The sequence below is a fragment of the Etheostoma spectabile genome, chromosome 1, assembly GCF_008692095.1.
Source record: "Etheostoma spectabile isolate EspeVRDwgs_2016 chromosome 1, UIUC_Espe_1.0, whole genome shotgun sequence".
In the NCBI taxonomy this organism is placed as follows: domain Eukaryota; kingdom Metazoa; phylum Chordata; class Actinopteri; order Perciformes; family Percidae; genus Etheostoma; species Etheostoma spectabile.
Window position 1 is genome coordinate 18,529,066 of NC_045733.1, and position 15,862 is coordinate 18,544,927.

At 38.9% G+C, this 15,862-nt stretch overlaps 2 protein-coding genes across 3 annotated transcripts in view; one reads left to right on the top strand and one right to left on the bottom strand.

Annotated features, from left to right (window-relative positions):
• Nucleotides 1–99: 99 nt before the first annotated feature.
• On the bottom strand, nt 100–10,331 carry LOC116688256 (ceroid-lipofuscinosis neuronal protein 6). 2 transcript variants are annotated; one of them, XM_032514154.1, is made up of 8 exons: nt 10,111–10,331; nt 7,502–7,610; nt 7,270–7,368; nt 5,289–5,477; nt 3,525–3,580; nt 1,506–1,628; nt 452–737; nt 100–352 (listed from the first exon to the last, which is right to left on the bottom strand). In XM_032514154.1, exons 1-7 carry the CDS (start codon nt 10,161–10,163, stop codon nt 467–469), a joined length of 900 nt encoding a protein of 299 aa, XP_032370045.1. In that variant the 5' UTR covers nt 10,164–10,331; the 3' UTR covers nt 100–352; nt 452–466. The 2 variants fall into 2 exon arrangements, with proteins under 2 accessions (XP_032370045.1, XP_032370054.1); XM_032514163.1 differs by having other exon boundaries at nt 100–355.
• Nucleotides 10,332–12,384: 2,053 nt separating this feature from the next.
• chrna7a (cholinergic receptor, nicotinic, alpha 7a (neuronal)) overlaps nt 12,385–15,862 on the top strand; it is a 35,974-nt gene continuing 32,496 nt past the window's right edge. Inside the window, exon 1 of the mRNA XM_032521076.1 lies at nt 12,385–12,468. Coding sequence (XP_032376967.1) covers nt 12,414–12,468 — 55 coding nt within the window. The 5' untranslated portion in view covers nt 12,385–12,413. The remainder of the gene's footprint in view (nt 12,469–15,862) is intronic.

Here is a 15,862-nt window from a genome sequence, read left to right on the forward strand (position 1 = left end):
CAATGTGTGTCCATGAAAGGGGGGGGGGACTGAAATAACATACAACCTGGGCGGTTTCTGGATAACATTGGTTGGGGAAATGTATGGGGGACACCCCACTTTTTCAGGGTAATCCCTGTCCTGGTTTTAACTGATTGCATGTGCAAATACAGACCAAACATAACAATGGCAACCTGTTGGTCTGTGTGTATCAATCTACTGTAGAAATAGACAGAGGAGACAAATCCCCTTCTGAATACATGGCTGAAGCCAGCAGAACCTTGTGTTTAACAGGGAGGTTGGTGCACATCAACAACCTTTTATTGATTGTCGTTGTTGTCCGAGTGCAGCCACTACCACTGTCTCAGCAAATCTGCTGAAGAAAAAAAGAAAATGCATTAGTCAGTTCATACAAACTGAAGGGGCTTCTGATTCAAAAACATTTTTTCTTCCAACACAGAGGTATACTGACCTGGACAGATGGGATTCAGTGGTTGTTCTTGATATGTAAGGTGTAGTAGGACCAGGGTTCTGGCACATAAATGAGTCCGGGGTACTTGTTGCGTAGCACCGGGTCATTCCACAGATAAGCCACCCACAGTGCCACCAGGAGCACAGTAACACTGAAACTACAGAACAGGAACAGGCCATTGCTGTCTGGGCTGAGGCCTTTATGCTGTTGATGGATCACCATGACAACCATAGCAAGGAAGGTGAGGAGAAAAAGTTCAGTGATTTGTCCTTCAGTAACCAAGTACCTGGATAAAATGAAGCAAGACATATCATGAAGTCAGAGAGAAATGTTCACTTTAAATTACAATTGAAACTTTTGCAATAAATACATTACTGCCGTTTATTGTTTTAGAAAACAGCTTTTGTACATTGAAAATGTTCACTTCACTTATTCCATTAGCAGTTAAATTTCAATTTTACAGGGTTTTTGAGGAGAGCAGCATTGATTTAAATTTCTGCACAAAGTGAAGATGGAAGTAACAGTTTGTTTCCATCCCTACACAAGAAGCCACATTTGGTTGCATATAAAATAGTATCCCAAAACACTAAAATTGTTCCAGTCAGTAAACATGGCAAAATTGGTTTTGTGAAACTTTCTATTTTCTAATTATGTAAAGGCACCTTTTGTGAACAACGTATTTGTGAACATTACACGGTTTACTGTCAATCATCTGACAAAAACAAATGCTCTGTCTAAATGCCAAATGTACAATTTATTCACTCTTTTCTTCATCCCACTGAGTGTTGCTACTATATCTTTTCATCCTGACCTCCAGTCGCTATCTTGGATTATAAAACTAAATTCAAATCCTTACATAGTGTATATGCATATAAGCATTTCTTGCGTCACGGAAAGGAATGCAGGTTTACTTAAGACCATGCCCAGATTTTATTGTTCCTTTACAATTTCATGTTATTTTGGCAACTGCAAAGGTTTTATTGTTACAATTTTTTTTTTTTATTCATGGACAACATGCACAGAAGTTTTTCAAATAAGGAAGAAGGCAACTGACCAATAATAGACTGCGCTGGGTCCCAGCAACAGCCAACCAGAGACAGGAATCTTGTTCTGTTCTTTGGCCTTGGTGAAGCAGCCGGTGAAATAGATGTACAGAATGATGAAGAAGGGAATATACCTAGAATCCAACAAAAGCAGAAACTGTACTGTACATTGATCCCAATTAGATTGAAGTTTTTATTCGTAAGGATGATGCAAATCTGGCTGAGCAACAGCTGAGCCAAAAACATGTAACAAACCCTCAAGGCTGCTGAGGGGAAAAAAAAAAAAACATTTCCTTTTCAAAGACAACTTAATAAATATTGTAACATGGTCTTAGAAAATTGACTGGCAGGTTTCAGTTCAAATACTGGAAGAGTGCTTAAACCAACCAACCAGTATTACAAGCCGTATTGTAAAAAAAGAAAAACCAAGTCGAGCTAAAATGATTAGTCAGTTAATCACTCTAGGCTATTTTGATAATAAAATAATTGCTCAGTAATTTATCAAGTAAAAATAGTTTAAAAATAGCTAGCATTCTCTGATCCCACCCTGTCAAATGGCATTTGAAGAGGTCGCCTTCGGCTCTGTGAGGCTGTAATAGGATTTAATTTAAAGTATTATTTGACGTGTCAAAGACTAAATGGTCAATCAATGAATTCATTAATTATTTAAAGAAACAGTATTGGCATATTAATCAACCTTCAAAATTAAAATGACAAATTAAACAGACTATCATTTAATTATATCTTTGGCAAGTGGCTGTGGTACAAGAACAATAATACTGATAATGAAAATAATGCACTCTTCAGAGACTATCCACAGCGCAGAAACTGCAGAACCCCTCTCTCTTCTCACACTATGGTGCTGAAAACACTGCCATGTGAGAGATGGTTTCTTTTTCAATTCCATTAACTGTGTTATTCATTTGTCAAACAAATTCTGTCAGTAAACCAATCAACCCAGCGACTGAAAGGGGACTCAAACTTAGTCCTTGCGGGGCTGAGGCCTGATGCACACAGCACTGCTTAATTTCTACCGGTATTCTTTAGAACACCTTCCTATACCGGTTAGAACAGGTCGGATTATTATAAAACATCAATACCTCTCTTGGTCACAATTTCAAAAAACACATCCAAAGCGATCCTTATCAATTTATGTGTTCATATAAAAAATAGAATAATAAAAGGCCTTAGTAAAATGTGCATTTCTAATTCAAAAGATTATTTTAAGGGGCATTTTTGCCTTTGTTGAATAGCTGATAGTTGGGGGAGTGGAATATGACATGCAACAAAAGTCCCTGCACATTAAATCGGGAACATTGTGGTTCCGTGTCTTAAACACTCTGCCAGCAAGATGCCCCTTTGCTAGTGCTCTTTTAATTGATTTCATCAGAATTAAATTTGAAGCGGCACCTCAACGCACTCTATCGTCTTAGATTTCTTAGAGCGCCAATGTGTGAGGGGATAAAAGGAAAACAATTAGATCTTGTTCACACAGCACACTTAACACAGCAGTACCATCCAATGCAAAAAGAATTTCTGTAACTGCAACGAATCTGGAACTGAAAACAATGCCAGGGTGTTATAAGCTGATTTGTTGAGCGATATACCTCTTCCTGCTCATAGTGAAACCCGATTTCACCAATTTATTTTCTTCCAATTTGAATCCAGTTTGTGAAAGAAAATTTCTCAGGTTCTGTACCCCGTTTCCTGCAGGTTATGAGATTCATTTTCCAATCAGCAGTACTCTCTGCTTCACATAGCTAGTGTAAACTGTCACTACAGCCTTCTCAACCTGCTCATCCTAAAATCATTTTTTCTATTAAGGGATGGAATATAGTCAGACTTTCAGCACGCTGATAGCTGGCTGCAGATCTTATGGTCTCCGCTGTGTTAAAATTCTCTAAATCTACACCCTAATTGGTTTCTTGCATTCATGTGTTTTCAAAAGACAACATTCATTATTCGGCAACATTCCTGTCATTTCCCAGCACAACATATGTACAACACTTATAATTATCAGAAAGACATACCACATTAGGTGTCCCAGCTGTTCATCATAATAATACAGCAGCTCAAAGGAGTCAATCTGTAAAGGATGGACAAAAGAAATGAAATTTTACTGTATGTTTTAATGGCACAATATACTGTATGTTATTCTGCGTACTGTTGTTGCCTTGTGCAACAGTGTCCCCTACTGTTCTGGTACCATTTGCACTTTATTATGGCTAGCATATCACATCTACAGACATGTGGAAAAAATCCAAATAAATGGGCACAGAAACATAAATGCAGAAGCTTCCATACAGGACATGTAGTGGTCGTGTATTGTTTAAGTATGAATATGATGTGAATCATCGAATGCTGCTTTAACATTCACCATATCTCAACCCAGTTAACAGCGCTCTTCACCACTACCAACAACACAACAAACACCACCCTTCTATAGGTAACAGCACACTGTTCACCCATATAGAATCAATCTACTACAACAACATTGGTCCATCTCAACTGTTTTTTGCTTTACTATGATAGTCAAATGGCATCCTAGCACTCACCAAACACTCTTGGATTTGTGCACATTTTCCTGTTTTTATAGGGTCTTATTTTAGAAAATATAATTCAGATCTGTCTACATCTACTGTATTTTTCATTGTAAAAAGCTATGTGTGTGTGATAATATAAACACTTGTATTGCTTTCTTCTGAGGTAAATCCACAATAAATGGTAAATGCGCTAATCAATTAATTCCAACACTTGACATTTAAATCAATCCCCCTCTTCATGCAGTTTTATTATAGTTCTGAATAATACTCACTTTGGACAAAAATAAGTCTACCTACATCAGTTTTTACATCAGGATGACATTCAGACACATACACACAAAAACTACATGAACAAAAACTGTGTGCTCTCTCACTGCAGTATGTACTCTCGCTGAGCTGTCAATCAAAATGCTCTGAACAGAAACAAAACAAAGACAACCGCTTCCAACTTCAGCATAACTTGTCCCTTAACAGGTTTCTTATACAACACCCACTTTTAATGCACGTAAAATAAATGTCTTGGTCAAAATGTATTGGAGTAGAGAATCAGATTCTTAAACAACTACTTTTAAATGTTGGATTTAGAGTCATCTTTGCAGTACATCAAAATATGTTTTATAATTTCTGTCTTTAACCTGATTTTTCACATTAACCGGTTTGTTGGTGGGTATGTACACAGAGTGACTATTGGCTGTTTCACTTGCCAGGAGGCAGTAGAGAGATACAAGATGATATCAACCTCCAGAGCTCTGAGTCAAATCAGGCCACAGACACACACAGACACACACACAGACACACACACACAAACAAAACAACGTTTGATAGCAATGACAGAGCAGAGAGAAAAATACACACTCCTACACAGAGATAAATTCTGCTTGATCAAACAAGTGTAACACTACTGATGTTTTGACTATCTTGTTGTCAGGTTGTGTCATAGTCAGACAAGAAAAGCTCCTATTCTCTATTTTTAAGTAACTGAACTGTCTCTGGATAGTCATGGCAAGCAACACAAACAGCTTGTTGTTGTCTGACATTATGAGAGGTGATAATAAACTAACTGTATTGATAGATTCTATAACATTTGTATAGTGACCTGTAGTTTTATCACCCACTAGCCAGACATGGTCAGCAGAACAAAATATGTAAAAGGAAATATGACAACGTTTTTCTCAGGGTATTCCAGTATTACCAGTACACCCAGTCAATAAAAATCAAACCGTAGTCTACTTAAACAAAATAGATACTCACCAGTGAGGCAGGTTTGAGGTCTTTGATGATGGGGTTCTCTCTGACTGACAGGTGGAGCTGGTAGCCACTCAGGATGAGCCGATGGTTAATGGAGTCACCCACTAGGTGGATGCTGGCTCCCATGACAAACGTGATGATGCAGAGGTAGACCGCGGAGTACGACAGCGCCCTGGGAGTGCGCTCAATCAGCTGAATGGAGCACCAACACAAAAATTCTGTAGGACACCAACTTTATCTTAAAACAAATAATCCATTACTGCTTTTTAATGATTTTGGTTACATCTTTAGGAATCAGTCTCAACTGCAAGTGCAAAATACATAGTAGGTAGCTTCTTTGGGTTTAATAACATACACAAACTATAACAAATACAAACTAAATCACCTGATTAATGCAACATAATCACAACGTTAACACACTGATTTAATTGTGCTTGGATACACAGAGTTTGTTGCTAGTGCGTGTGACGTGCAAGTCAATTTATCAAACTAACAAAATTTGTTGAAATTTAGAGGAAGCCACATGCTGCCATTGTCATACACTTTATCCTGGATTGATTATTATATGAATGCAATGGTGTCATGCAGCGTATTTCTAATTAATTTCCCTCTCCAAAATCACTTCAGAAGAGTAGTCACAGCGCTTACTTGCTTTGTTGTGTGTAAAGCATTAAAGTTTAACAAAGAATGGTTCACATTAGAAAAGATCCTTTTTCATTTTTATCTTCTATGTAAATCACATAGAAGATAAAATATATATTGCAATATAATCACATTATATTGCAATATATATCGCAGGGGGAAAAATATTGCAATGTCAGATTTTTTTTCAATATCGTGCAGGCCTAATTCACAGCCTACAAAACATTAAGATGTTGGATAACCAGCTAGCTTAACCCTGGGTTTGTCCAGTCAGATACATTATGATTATATATACATATATGAAAGAGACAGTGTTTGCAACACTGACAGAACAAGAGACAAAATTGTTAAGCGTCATGGGGAACATAGTTCACTGCAGAATCAAGAAGAAATATTTCAGCAAAATAGAACAATATCAACACATCATAATTTAGAAATTAATAATTTAGAAATGAATCACAATCATTAATCTAATTATAATCTACAACAAATGAAGTGGTCTAGAATGGGACTGAGAAAGAAAAGTATTCTGAGGTTTGGTTATGTTTCAAAATGAACAAACAATTACAAGGAATATAAGAAACGGCAAATAAGATATACAAATATTAAAGCTAAAGTAAGCAACATAACACCACATATTAGCCTGATGTAACTGTGTAAATAAAAGGCTTGAATAGAGGAAAGATTGTTTAAAACTAATAAGGTCTGTGTGCCCAAAGTGTTGCATGTTATACAAAGGCTTCAGCAGGCTAAAAGTGTAGACTAAATAAAATATGTCTTATTCACAGCTATGTCAGTTTTCCCTGCAGTGATGAAATACGACTGCTAAAGTAAGACTTTCAGCATAATTAATATGCAACCAAATATGTAATTCATAATTGGCACCTTGGGTGAACAAGCTTCCTGCTGTGTGTGGGAAGCAACTGGTTGTGCAGCAAATACTTTCTAAATTGCTCATGAATGTAATGGAGATTGAAGTCATTCTACAGTTATCAAAAATCTTTTTGGTCTCCAGACAATCAGCATTTTTTTCATGTTGGTGTCAATTATACCTGTCTGTTGATTGGTTAGTAGGTGGGCTGTTTGTTTTATTCTGGTGGTTACCATGGTGAGCCTGCTTTTAAAATTTAGACACCATTTTAGTAGACAAGTGTTCAATCATGTTACAGCTTCATCAGACGGATATAGAGAAGAAAAGTAAAACAAATCAAAATTTCATGATTACATAATGACATTTTTGGGATATACAGTATGTAAGAGTAACTTTATTGTCTCATACTGAATATTCTTTGCATTAGTCTGTTTCACAATCATCGAAGTACTTTGTTGTGTTAACACTTACCTTGAGCATTAGGAATGGCGTTATGACATTGTAGGCCATGTGGAAATAGTCTCCAGCACTGGGCTTGTTAAGGGGAAACCACTCCAGAGGAAGGATAATCTATAATATATGTGATACAGATAAAGTATGTGGTGTTCATTTCTCTGAGATGTAGCGCAACCATCCATTTTTATCATTGTTTGCACTATTAAAACGGCATGAGGGAAATTAACCGTGCATTGATCTTTCTTACCATGACTATAGGCCTTCCAAAGTCCAGTATCCAGTTCTGCAAAGTCAGGCAGAACCACAGGTCAAAGTGAAAGGGCTGTGGCACATTTTCCTTCAAACCACCAGGAGTGCTGTCAACATACATTTAAAGTGGCTGTCAGTCGCTGTAATAAGGCAACATTACAAAAGAGAAGCACAGAGGTTGAGCGTTTCATAGACGTGTTAGCAATACTGTAGTAAAGTAAGGTTTAATATAGTGTTAACTAATGTAGTACATTCAGGTTTAAACACTTGGTTGCCTTTGCTGCTTTTTACTATTTTAAGTGCTAGTCCACATCAGTTCACATCCTTCCTTAAAAGGTAACAAGGCATTTTTGCTTAGCAATATGCCATGTGTATATTCATTATGTACATATCTAATGAAAAATAAAATAAAAAAACAGACAAAATATGTAAAAGTGGGAGAGGGAAAAATACCATCTTACGTTTATATGTTAGTTAAATGACTGTATGTTCCCCATTGTAACAATTGTGTTTTTTTTCTTCTTCCTGCACTTTGGAATTACAGTCAGATGATGTTTGTACCAGCGGCTGTGGGTTTGTTGACCTATTCAACTTGAAGTGCGTTTTGTGCAGCTGGGCTATTTCCTGTTGACCGCTGAACGAAGTCCCTATGTTCAGCATATGTTCTGGGACTACAAGATGAGTGCAGCTAAATTGGCTTTGGGTCTTTCATCCCCGCCTGTCAGATCATGCAAAACCAACAGGACAGCATCCAGGAAAATAGATATGGATTACTAATGGAGTTCTCAACCTCCATGTCTGCCAGGGAAACCCTCACTCCTGTCAATCAAATATCCAAACAGCATTTAACAGAAACATGGGCCATGAAATGGAGTAGCTGTTTTATGATTTAGTAGTTTGTTAGCTTCTATACATATGTGTTTCCTTGTTGTGCATGTTGGGTTGTGTCCTGTGTGCAGGGACGTGCACAAGTACAGGCTATGTTACCCGGGTAACTGTCCGTTTGCCCTGATTGGCTTATAGCCGTCTCTCTATTGAAAGAGCATAAATACACATTTTTCTTTGTTTTTTTGCCGTTGTGTCTGCATCAATACGATGGTACAACCATCATTACCAAAGTTAAATCAAATTAAATCGGTATATCATTCAATCTTGCCCTCAGCGATGCCCTCTGCCCCCCCAGTCATATGACTTTGTTTATAACACACGGGGCACCGCATTTGAAAGAGAGGGAAAGCCAAGCCCTGCTACATTCACGTGACTTTTTAAAGTTATGGAGATTATGACAAATGCCTTGTGAATAGTAACAAAACAAAAAAACTCTTGCGCTTTGAATAAAGTGCCGCTCCGGCTTGTAACGTTTGAATAGCAGCACTGCCTTTTAGGTCAAATGAGACGTTATCAACCGAAGCTAATTACGTTATATGAAGCAGCAGCAGGCTAACGTAGCTAGGTTACGTCCATTACATCAGTGTTTGTGTTTAATAATAAACACAGTAAATTGTGTTTGTGCCATGTAAAGTATTGTGAATTAGTTATTTTATGTATATCAAAAGTTCCAGTTCTCAGAGCATTTGAGAACCTAGGGATCTAGTAAAGTACTTTAACTAGTTGAAGTAATGTTATAGGTGTACTTTATACTATACACATACATATTATTTATGATGCCAAATCATAAGATTAGTTATCTCAACCAGAATCATTGAGTGCAGCCCCAGTCTAAAGGTCAACTGGCAGCACTAGTGTCAGTGTTCCATTTGAATGCAGTGAAAAGTGAAGTATACTTTATTCAGATTCGAATAATTCTATTCAAGACGAGGCCTTCCACAAGTCTCCAGACCAGAGAGGGAGGGAGAGCATGCAGAGCATCACAAATCACTTTGGCTATCTAATGAGGGTGGTGAGCGATCCTGGGCCATGTCAGTACAAGCATGATATGGAAAGCATATGTAGCCAATAGGATTTTAAATTTAAAGGTACATTATAGAACTTATTCAATCTGCCTTTTTTTCAGATTAGAGCCCCTCCAAATGTCTGTGCAAATCCCTGCCTGTGGGCCTAATAACTACTGGAATTGTGTTTCGCTTACTGCATACCCTTACTCAAAAGACCATTCATTTCCAACCGAGGAAGAGACTGCAGCTACTTACAGCTTTCATTGACCCACAACTCACCCCCATCAGGCACTATAGCACAACTTTCCCACTTAATTGTCAAAACATTAAAAAGGGACCCCAGGCATCATGGTTTTATTATTACCGACCCAGCATTGCTGGTTCAGCGTTGTGACAGTAGGACTAGACCCTAAAAACAAGGAGCAGCAGTGAAAAAAGGCCGACAGCAGACGAGGGGGAGGTAACCATAACCTCCAGCAGCATCCCATTTATTGATATCTATCACATGCAACCGAGTGCCGTCAGTTAGTCCCTGTTTACGAACCACAAACATCTATAAGACTTGACAAGAACTAACGCCATACCTTGAAGTTAACACAAGTTTCTGTAGTTTCTAAACCAGCTCTGCTTTCTGCTTTCACTGACAACAAACGGCTAAAAGGACAGCAATAGCGTTATTGTTTGTAATGTAAAGTGTAACGCTACAACAAACCTTGTTAGTTGTTTGTGTAAATCGTTGCCTCGACGTTTTCGTACAGACTGCATGTTCGGTTCCGTTTTAGTTATCGTGTGTCAAGCTAACGGTACTCCCGTGGTGCACACGATGGAAAGTTAACGGCATAAAACTACAGTAAACATCTTTCTGTTTCACCCTTTCTTTAAATGTCTATGGTTTCAACTCAGCTTACTTCCTAGTTGCCGCCTCACTCACCAATCAAACGTCTTCTTTTTCTTCTTCTTCTTCTTCTTCTTCTTCTTCTTCTTCTTCTTCTTCTTCGGCAGATTAGAAGCCTTGCGGAAAATTGCTGCCTCTCACAGGACAGTTTCAGTAACAGTCAGAGTCAGAATCAGAATCAGCTTTATTTGCCAGGTACGAGGACACATACGAGGAATTTTGCTTTGGATCCTCATTGCTCACAATACGCTTACACATACAAAACAAACAATATATACACACTATGAACAGAAACAATATAGACAGGTTGAGGCAATAGTGCAATGAAGAGTGCAAAGTATGCAGGAGTAAATATAATTATGATAGATATTATTTTAATTATGAAACATAGTGCAAAGGGTGCTGGAATAAATAGTATTATGTTATTATATAAGTGTTATATTACAATTTGAACAGTATGAACAGCTCTGAAATGGAGAATGAGAATGATGAATAAGTAATAAGTGGAACCAGTAAACGGACTAATTAGAGACAGTGTTGCTGGGTTATTGCAGTTTCTGAGTGTGTTGGTTTTGGTGTACAGTATAGCGGCTACCAGAGGGGAGAAGCTGGAACAGGTTGTGTCCGGGCTGAGATGGGTCTGCAGGGATGTTTCCTTCCTGTTATCTGACTCCGGAAGTGTGTGTGTCATGGATTGAAAACAGGTTGGCACCAATGATCTTTTCTGCAGTCCTCACTGTCCATTGTGTTCTGCTCCTGTCCTTTTTGGTGGCAGATCCAAACCAGACAGTGATGGACGTGCAGAGGACAGACTGGACATCTCCCCAATTTTGAGCGTGTTAAGCTCAATGTTGTTATGACATCAACAGAGAGCCAGCTGATCAACCCCCTTGTCTGTAGGCTGACTCATCACCGTACCGGACCGTTGTGTCATCAGCAAACTTCAGGAGATTAACAGATAGGTCTCCTGAGGTGCATTCATTGGTGTAGAAGGAGAAGGTCAGTGGGGAGAGCACACACCCCTGGGGGGCGCCAGTGCTTATGGTCCGTGTGCTGGATGTGATATTCCTTAAATGTGGTGACGGTGTCTGCCTCCCGAACCCAGACCGGAAGGTTATGGCTCCCATTCTACTTTTAGAGACTTTAGGAACCACAAGTTACTCTGAATTCTGGGAGTGTAGTGAAGTGTAGTGGGACAATAAGGCACTAAGAGCTCTTCAAGATAAGATGGGGCTTGACTTTTTAGAGCTTCGTAGGTCAGGAGAAGGTTTTTAAATTCAATCCTGGATTTTACAGGAAGCCAATACAGAAAAGCTAATACAGGAGAAATGTGGTCTCTTTATGTTGACGCTTTATTGTGTCATTAATAAATAACATTTTACCGTATTACACCCAATTAATGCTACCGTATCCCAATTTCTTAGTGGACATCACTTTTTAAATCTAACAGAAAAATAGAGAGCTATTTTTCGACATTTTTATTTTTTATTAATTTGTATGTTTATGCTCTTTTACATTGTGCCAAGCATATTTCTCTGTATCCTCAAAATCCCAAAATATGTGTGGTTCTTGCAAAATCAGAAGACGTCATTTTAACTACAGTTCAAAATACAGTTGTAATTCTGTTCAGTGACCAGCAGATGTTACATTGTTTTCCCAAAAACTATTGTAGCACAGTCTCACACTGTACAACCTTTTTTAGCGCCATCCCTGTGCATCACATTTCTGAAAACTCATTAAAACCATTTTGAAAATAAAGGAAAAGGGTGCAGTGGAAAAGCAAATCTCGGGGCTAGTTTGTAAAAAAAAAAGAAGCACTTTAGCTTATGTAGAAAGTTAGCCCATATCGAGATGGAATTGACATTGCACGCTTTAAAAACATATGCTACTCTGTAAGAGTGTTATACTCTGTCTGTAGGTTGTCAATCAGTGAGACAAACTACTGGGGGCAGAGCTTTAATGCTACAACAAATCTCACTGCTGTCACACACACACACACACACACACACACACACACACACACACACACACACACACACAAGCATCATCATCCCTACTCCCCAGCAGCTTCAGATCAACTGAGGAATCTCTCTCTGCTCTCACTCCTCGCTCAGTTCAACATGGACTCACTGAACGTTCTGGTCTTTCTCGCGGTCACCTTCTTCACAGTGAAAGGTAGGCTGTCAACTCTAACTAACTCTCAAAACCTGAATAAATGTTATTATGATGTTGAAGTCACCTTTTTGTTGCGGTTGTACAATGCGTGTAATTGACCTGGTCCGCTCAGGATTGATCTGCAAGCCTCCTAAAGTGGAATTACATTGCTTAGCCTACCTTACAGTTATTAACTGTAATGCTGTTTTTAATCCCTATTAGGCAATAAAGACTTCACTAGTGTGCTATATCCTCACTATATGCAAACATTAACTATGATATAATTCTAGCCTAATAATAGGGGCAGTTAAGTCATTTATTTTTTCTTCTTTTTAACCTTTTCAGCAATGCCCTGCTGGACTTGGGTTTATCTTCATTAACACATATTATGAGTTAATCGACAAGTGTTTATATCAGTCTGTACAGTATAGCCTAACATAACAACCCAATGTGTTCAACAATATAGAAGGCTGCATGTGGGCAAACTGTAGACTAAAGTAAATGACAAGACTTGCATTTTCATTTGATGTAATGGTGCAGCCATTTGTTTGTGCGTGTGTGTATGTGTGTTAGTGTTGTACTACAGTTGTCACAAAACTATTCTGTTAGTAAAAAACTATTAGTCAATATAATTGCCTGACAAAACATTTGTGTCAATTGTGTGCACGTCTAAAGTGTTCACGCCCTGTTAATTGACTGTGCTGTTTTGAAAAACCCGCTGTGTCGTTTGACTGTGTTGTGTCGTCCTGAAGTGTCATCTGTGCATGTCGTGCTGATGTTTGTTTTTTTCTAACCCAGTTTAGATGAAACCATGGTCATTACCGTATGACAAAAGCCTCAAACCAGCGTTATAAATAGCCTACCACTTGGTTTCTTGGCAAGATCCACCCTGCATAGATTTGTTAAAGTCATGCATTGACCTTGAGTAGTTAAGGTCAGGATAGACCATTTCAGGGGATAGGACCTAAACAAATAGGGTTTTGGGACTTTGCACAAGCTTTTAGGCCTGACCAATCATAGTACTTGAATGCTATGTAAGGCGGGTCTTGACAAGAAAGCAAGTGGGATTCATAAGAACGCTGCATCGAGCCTTTTGTTCGTAACTGGGTTGGAAAAACAATAGATGGCATTCAAATGACACATAAGGACAAAATTCACAACAGTTATATGATAGGGAGTGCAATAAAATGACAAAAGTACACTTTGAAGTTGAATTGACACTAGTCTAGATTGACGTTTCATTTATGGGATATTTCCCGCGCTGCTGAAGGTATCGCCGGATCTTCCTCACACACACTTCAGCATGCAGACAAGCGGAGCTGGGGATGAAACTGATTATTAAAGGGACATGTGCCCTACCTCTTGAGCCATAGCATTAGTCACCTCATGTAAATTTGAAAAACTGATAACAATAAAAATCAAAGAAACCCGGTTCTTTTAATGGTAATTACTTAATGAACCCTTCAAGACATGCTGTGTCTCAGCAGTTTTACTTAGGTCTGCTCTGAATTTTGAACATTTTGATTGAGGCAGTTAATTTCCGTGTAATCACTCAAACTCTTTAGTCTACACTTTACAGGCACTAGTTCACTGAGGCTTCCCTGAGAGTGAAGTACATATAAAGAGACAGATGGAGAGAAGCTGTGTGTGTGCACATACACACAATTTAAATGTCTACGCACATGATGGGGGTACTTAAATCCCTTGTCCATCTCCTAGACTTATTGAGGCTGTTTATTTTTATTAAGAGATAAAAAGCCTTTGCTTCGCCCTTTTATGACTCCCAGCTCTCATATATTACATATTAACATATTGGCAACATCCAACAATATCCCTTGTGTGGTCTGATGGCCAGTAATGTACTGGGATGTATTACAGAAAAATATTAGGACAATAACACACATTGATGTCATCTTGCTGATCGTCATAGTGAAATTTGATCATGATGAGGTTTGGAGGGTGCAGATCTACAGGGGATTTAGCCATGGACAAAGACAAGCTTTTAGAAAATCTTTCAGCAAGTTATTTTAGCCTGATGCTGGACTGTGCGACCAGCCCTACAATCTCAAAAGTGTTGGTGTTTCCCCATTGGCCTTCGCCCTTTCCTTTCATTGGTATTGGCGCAACAGAGTCTTTTACATCTCCTATTGCCAATATCAATCAACTAATTCAGTGTGCCGATATGCTGCAATAGCAGCAATTGGTGTGTGGTGTCTGTACAGCAATGCTCGATGATGTGTTGAAAGGAATCTGCTTGACACTGTTTCTTGATTATTATAAGGTTTATTGCATCAAGGAATTCAGCATCAATACAAGCTCTGCAGAAGCTAGTAGAGTGTCTCCACCAATATTACACTCTGGCCCCCAGATTCTTCATCATGGTCTATATAGGGTCCTCTGATTATACAACATGAAACGGCATGCGGGAAAAAAGTTCATGGCAGGGGCCCACAGCTAGCGTAACATATACAGTTACGAACTGTCCAGAGACCCCCGGGAAGACCAAAGGCCCCTTCCACTGAGATAAACATAATTTAGTCCTTTACATTTAATGGCTGCATTCCAAGATCTGGTTCTACTTTGGAGGTGATGAGATACCACCGGTGCAATGTTTATTGCTTCTCATACTTAAATATTATTATTCCGCCTGTTTTTTGTCCCACTACTAGTTAAATTCAATTATATTCAATTTTATTTGTACAACGCTAAATCACAACAACAGTTATCTCATTGCGCTTTCCACAAAGAGCAAGTCTAGACCATACTCTGTGATGTTAATTACAGAAACCCAACAGTTCCCACCAAGAGCAAGCACTAGGTGACAGAGGCAAGCAAAAATTTCCTTTAAGAGGCAGAAAATTCGAGCAGAACCATGGCTCAGGGTGGGCGGTCATCTGCCTCGACCGGTTGGGAGTGAGAGAAAGAGGCAGAGAGAGAGAGAGAGAGACACACACAGAGAGGCAGAGAGAGAGAGACAGACAGACAGACAGAAAGACAGAGATAGACATGGAGAATTGTAGCAGAGGGTGACGAGCAGGAACATTGAGGCAGCAGGTGACTCCATCCACAGAGACAGAGACAGAAACACTTGCAGGAAGCGATAGGAGGAGAGAGGGGAGGGGCGACAGAGCACAAGACTCCGGGAAAGGGAAGAAGTCGAGTTAGTAACATGCATTAATGGAATAAGGTTGCATACAGATGGAGAGAAGAAGGAAGAGAGATGTGCTCAGTGCATAATGGGAAGTCCCCCAGCAGTCTAGGCCTATAGCAGCGTAACTAAGGGATGGTTCAGCTTTGTAGATGAGAAGAAGGATTTTAAATTATATTCTGGATTTTACTGGAAGCCAATGCAGAGAAGCTAAAACAGGAGAGATGTGTTCTCTTTTCCTAGTTCCTGTCAGAACACGTGCTGCAG